The sequence below is a fragment of the Erpetoichthys calabaricus genome, chromosome 1 (assembly GCF_900747795.2).
Source record: "Erpetoichthys calabaricus chromosome 1, fErpCal1.3, whole genome shotgun sequence".
Taxonomy (NCBI): Eukaryota; Metazoa; Chordata; class Cladistia; order Polypteriformes; family Polypteridae; genus Erpetoichthys; species Erpetoichthys calabaricus.
The window spans coordinates 325,971,145-325,977,144 of NC_041394.2; the positions used below are offsets into that span (position 1 = coordinate 325,971,145).

Below are 6,000 nucleotides of genomic sequence, written 5' to 3' on the forward strand. Positions count from 1 at the left end.
CATTTCACCTGAGCTATGCTTCAAATGTGTATAAGTACATAAGTTCATTTGCTGCATATGTAGAGGGCATCCAATACATTCTCACTTCTGTCCATTTTTCTGAACCTTCTTTTCAGTACAGGTTTATGAAAAATGCTAAGTCTACCACAAGCGCATTGGGCACATCAGGAACTCAATGCTTTAGCAGTCAAGGAGGAATAGCATTACAATCTAGAAGGCAGCCAGTGCATGCAGGAACAGGATTTAAGAAAGGCATCCGATATATATATAGCACCCTTCACACCAACTACTGCTACAAAACATTCTATCAATCCGTAAAGATCGGCATAGCATACTATAAGGACACCCAAAATAAGAACATCAGAAATCTGACAAACGAGAGGAGACCATTCTGTCCATCAAGCCTGTTTCTTTAGCTAATAGCTAAGTACTCCCAATGTCTCACCAAGATTCTTCCTAAAGATTGTCAAGGTTTCAGCTTCAATTACACATCTTGGTAGTTTATTCCAGAGTCCAACAACTCATTACAAAAATAAGTGCTTCCAGGCCCCTTTATAAATACACCAAATATATAATAAATACTTCAGCAGTCTTTGTATTGTGCATTTCACACTGAGTAGGACCAAAAAGTGTCTCACCAATCAAATAAAAACATGCCACACAATAGAAGGACACCAATGAAGAATAAACCATAAAATGTTACTTTATGTAATGCGTTTCAGAGTGAATAATATCAAAAAGCACTTTACCTGTCAATGTAAAAAAGTAACTCATAGAAATAATTCACAATAAAATGAATAAAATAAAAACTCTCCAAGTAACTTTCATAAAGAGTACTCTTGTAAAGAGCTTTACTGAGCAATTACACATATTAAAGGAATGAACAAAAAGAAAAAGTCCATCAGTTGTATATACCACGACTTTGAATGTGATTACTGTCAAGAGCAACTGGAATAACCCATAAAAAATATATCTCACTGTTTAAGTGGGTCAAGCATATTACACAATACAAATTAATAAAGCAAAGACTTTCAATCTTTAATTGATATATTACATGTCATAATGAGTACTCTTGTAAAGTGGTTTATAAAACAATCAAGAATATAAAAAGGATTAAACTAAAACAAAGAGTCCATCAGTTGTTTGTATTATGACTTTGAATGTTATTACTATCAAAAGGCACCTCAGCAATTAATGAAAAATTGTGTCTCATTGTTAAAGACAGTCAATAATATTAGACAATAAAATACACATAAAACAAAGACACTCATGCTTTGATGTAGTGCCTTTTATATTAACTTTTGCTATTGGCACTCCTTGCATTGAACAGCTTGTTAATCAAAGAACATATCAAATGTCACAACAGTCAATAATAATAAACCATAATAAAAATTCAACATCAGTCTCTATAGTATATAGTGCCTTTCATTGTTAATTACTGCAAAAGACAATAACCCGTGAATAAAAAGCAATTGTAAATATCACGCAATAAAAAGAAAAAAAAGAATATTCCTGTTTCACGGATTTAAAATCCAGTTTGACTTTATCGGTGTGGCGTTTGCATGTCCTCCTCGTGTGTCAGTGGGCTTTTGTGCATTTTTTTGCCACATTGACGGGGGCTCTCGTGATATAGTGGGCGTTTATGCAGATTTCCTCCCACTTTTCGCGCGGAGTCTCGTGTGTCATTAGGCTTCTGTGTAGTTTTTTCCCCGCGTTCACGCGGTCCCTTGTGTGTGTGAGTGTGTGTGTGCAAGAGTGGGCCCTGAGTAGGACTGCTGGACAGCCTCATGCCCGCGCACCATATGCCCCGCCCCCTTAAAGTAGCTGTATAGAATGAATGAAGTGTTACGCACACACGCACTCACACTCACTGGCATGTCTCACGTTTGACGTGTCTCCAGGGCTTTTCGATCATTAATCTGGACAAACACGAGCAAGACGCGGGTTAGGATATTTATACTGTAAATATAAAAACTTGTCCGGGAGTAGTGCGCGCATACAAATCCATCAATTTATTTTAAGAGCCCGCCAAGATCTCTGGGAGCCGAAACTCGTCCTCATGGCATTTGAAGCAAGGCATAAAGCCTTCCTCGCCAGTGTCAAAGATTTTTCTTTACTTGCTTATTATTAATGCGCACATCATAGGAAGGGGGAAAACAACTCATTTTAAGCAAGCGAATGCCCTTTGCACGATTTTAAACTTCGACATCGTCCGACAGTGGCGCCTACACGTGTGGTGTGCGCTGCATCTTGAAATGAAAAGTTGAACGTTGGCTCGAGTCTGACGAGATCTTTCCCTAATCCATTATGAAGTTAATCCGCTCTCGCTCGTTATTTCTTTGTATATTTTTGAATTTATAAATGTGCTTTTAATATATCTGACAAAAAAAATGAACTGAGGTATAGTGGAAACTCTGCTCTCAACTTGCGTGTGAGTTGAAAAGTAAGAAACACTCTGACTTAGCAGAGCGCCTTCACGCTAAAACAACACTGGGAAATAAGCCTCTCAAAAAGTTTCCAAAGCCCTCTGCTTAAAGCCTCAGTGTTTACAAAAAGACCGAGAACTGGCAATTATTTTTGGATACAGTTATCTTAATGCATGAAATGCAGTGTATCAGCCAGCTGTGGCCGAGTGCCCGAACCACGTTACTGCATGGTTTGTGGCATATTTTGGACAGGATGCTCCAAAAACAGCCAGCCCATAATGCGGAACACGTGCGGAGCCGCAGAGTGTAATGTGTTTAGCGCAAACTGCCTGGGCACATACTGGTACGACTCTTGTGCAAAGAGCAATGAGTTGGTGGGCTCGGTGCTTCCAAGCTTCCCGACGAGCCCACATTTAGACGATGCTGGCTAAAATATTGTCACCCTCGCACTAGCGAGGAGCAAGTGCCAAGATTAGCTTCCACACAAGCTGCTATTTCTATTTTGGTCAGCTGCTAAATTTCAAGGTACCCTGTAGAATTTCTGTTGACTATAATAATAATAATAACGACAATGATAATGAATACACTGCTTAGTCCGTTATGGTGCAGATTGCGTAACATTTCACACAAATGAAGAGAATAAACGTGCCAGTGCAGTTAAAAGCACACTTTTCTATGCCACACGATTGCAATCAGATGCTCTTTAAAGCTGCCGTTAATTAAACGAGCCTATTGCCGGTTAGGTAAAGTCGAGAGAGATACGAAGCGTCCTATTTGGAATATGCAGTTACTCTCAGGGAATGTGCATTTTTTAAAATCTAATATATAAGACTGTGTTTTTTTTCGGTGTTTACAAACACTTCTTAAGATCGGAACTCAGTTAAGAGCTGTGCACTTTAACTTCTTTTATATAAACTTTTAAACTGATTATTTACTTGGCAATGCAGTTTGCGTGGACTGTGTCTTTGCTACTTTTTGTGTGCGACGCATTCTTGTCATCTAAAATGGTTAAGACCATTCGCAGAGTCAAATCTTATCAGACATGCACACACAAATTCGGACTTCTTTGCAGCTTGGTGACATGGCGGCACACACACCGACACATACACACACACACACACAAGTCATTAGTTAGGACAAGAGTTTCGCTTGCTTAAGGAGCCATGTCCTCCGCGTCCATGGTGGTGAAAACTAAAGCGTTTATTCAACTATTAAACTCCTGCACGAACAGAGTGTTTGCAGTTAAAATAAAACAACAAAGTCGCCAATAATCAATGCATGAAGCTGCTCAAAGTCCAGACACCATAATGACCAGAAGTTGTTAACAAAACACCCAGCTGTTAAGATCCGAGGTGCGTTCAGGCTGCACGCAGATGTGAACATCGACAGGAGCTCTCGAGCACACGCACACATAGAAACACACACATGGACACGCGGGATGACTTACAGGTAGGACGTGAAGACGCTCAAGTTGGCGGGCAGCGTTGTGAGCCCCAGGTCCGAGCAGTCCACCCGCAAGCGCATACCATCTTCTTCGCACTGGCATCGCGGTGGGCAGTCTCGATGCTGCTGGGCTCTCACCGCGGCCACTAGCCGCAAGAGGACCAGTAGGCTCGTCAAAAACAACGCTGGGACAGGATGCCCCATCTGCGGCGATTAAGATGGTTGATGTGCAACAGACGATTTCAGAACTCGTGGCGCTGAGAACTCCTGTCCTCCTGTTTCTGAGTTTCCTCTAGACTTTAGTGCTCATTCCCGGTCGGGACGAAGCAGTGGGCGCTAGAGCAGCTGGGACTCCGCGTGTGTGTAACATTCCAGCGCTCACTGCTTTTTAAACACTCTTGTCCGCATACCGCGCTCAGTGACGTCACGCCGTGCCATTCAAAAAGCTCGTCGAGGGTGACGCGAGGAGAAGCGAGGCGAGGCAAACAAGCCAGCCGGCGAGCAACACGCGCAGCTCCAGAGGCACTTGGCGGCCCTCTCGGTTTACCTGCTGCTGTGTTCCCACAGGCAGCTGGGACCGGCTTGTCTGGAAGTGGAGCTAATCCCAGTAACTGTTTGCATCTGTTCCGAAAGAGAGTAAATAAACAAATAGAAAAACCAAACAAAGTAATAAGCGAAGCGAGTTTGAACATGGAGTGCACGGGGGATAGATAGACAGGTAGATGTGAAAGCAACTATACAAAAGATAGATTAATAGATAATAAACAGTTATATACGAAAAGTAATAGATAGATAGATCATATTGGTGCGCATTATTTAAAAAACTGGAGATGATCTGAGTAGCTGAGCATATGTGTTAATATTCGTCATAAATAATCTCGTATTACAGTTTGTATCGTGCTGCTTTGAATTGCACTTTTGGTGAATTTTTTACAGATTCTTTTGATGGCAGTCACTGTGGATGGCGATGCATAAAATTAAAAGTGATTGATTCCCTACAGTTCCAGAGAAAGACGTCGGCCTTGTCATCAAGGTGTCTAAACACTTCATGTTCTTAAAGGTCGCTGTATAACTAAAGGTCTTCAGGTCTTACCAAGCAAGCGGACGACGAGAATCGCTGTTTTCGGTGAAGCCCGGTAATACTGATATTTTGTGCAGCAGCACATGTTAATTTATGAGTGTTTCTCAAAAACCCTTAGTAAATGAAGTAGCATGTTCAATTCATACTGGTTTATGCTTTAGACTTTAAATCCTAAGGTTGTGGGTTTAAATCCCACTACAAGCAAGTCATGTCACCTGCCTGTGCTTCAAATAGAAAAATAAACGAAATATAACCGATCTCAAATGTTGTAAGTCTATTATAATTAAGGCATGTTGGTTAAGAAGTGTTAGCAGACTCCTGTTCAATGAATTTCTATCAACCTGATGGTGCATGTAGCTGTAAGATTTTATAATCTAGGAATTGTAACTCACTTGTATTTTGTTCTGAGCTCTTAACTTATGGTGATCAATCTTGTGCCCTTGTTTTGTAACACTTGTTCACAAACAGTTCACCTCTTTTTTAAGTTGCTTTGGATAAAACTGTCTTCTAAGCAAATGTAAAAACTAAATGTATATGCTCCTCCATGTCCTCATGAAGAGCTAAATGCTTCAGGAACTTATTAAGTCTTGCACCAAAATAGCGACAGACTGGTCGCCAGTATGATCACATTAAATTTATGCCGTGAGTATTCTCTTTAATTTATAGTTGTATTATCTATTGACTTAATGATATATTTCATCCATCTACCAATTTTGCAAACTGCTTATCCAGAGAAGGGCTGAGAGTCCTGAAACCTAGCCTAACAAGTATCATTTGCAAGGCAGAAACAAAGCTTGTGTTGGGTGGCAACACACAGATACACCAGTTGCCAATTGTATCACCCAACCATCTAATGATCCATCCTTCCATCCATCTTCCTCACCCTCTTATCCACGGCAGAGTTGACAGGGAAACTGCAGCCGATTCTGGCAAGCACTGGGCAGAAGGCAGGAAAAATCCCTGGATGGAGCAGCAGTCTATTGTAGGGTTAATAAACATGCACACAATAGGGCCAATTTAACATTGATGATAAAATACAGAAGTGCAGCT

At 40.9% G+C, this 6,000-nt stretch overlaps 1 protein-coding gene across 1 annotated transcript in view; it reads right to left on the reverse strand.

Moving 5' to 3' along the window:
- LOC114664462 (leucine-rich repeat-containing G-protein coupled receptor 5-like) overlaps window positions 1-4,240 on the reverse strand; it is a 236,611-nt gene extending 232,371 nt beyond the window's left edge. The window contains exon 1 of the mRNA XM_028818566.2: window positions 3,874-4,240. Coding sequence (XP_028674399.2) covers window positions 3,874-4,073 — 200 coding nt within the window. The 5' untranslated portion in view covers window positions 4,074-4,240. The remainder of the gene's footprint in view (window positions 1-3,873) is intronic.
- Window positions 4,241-6,000: the final 1,760 nt, after the last annotated feature.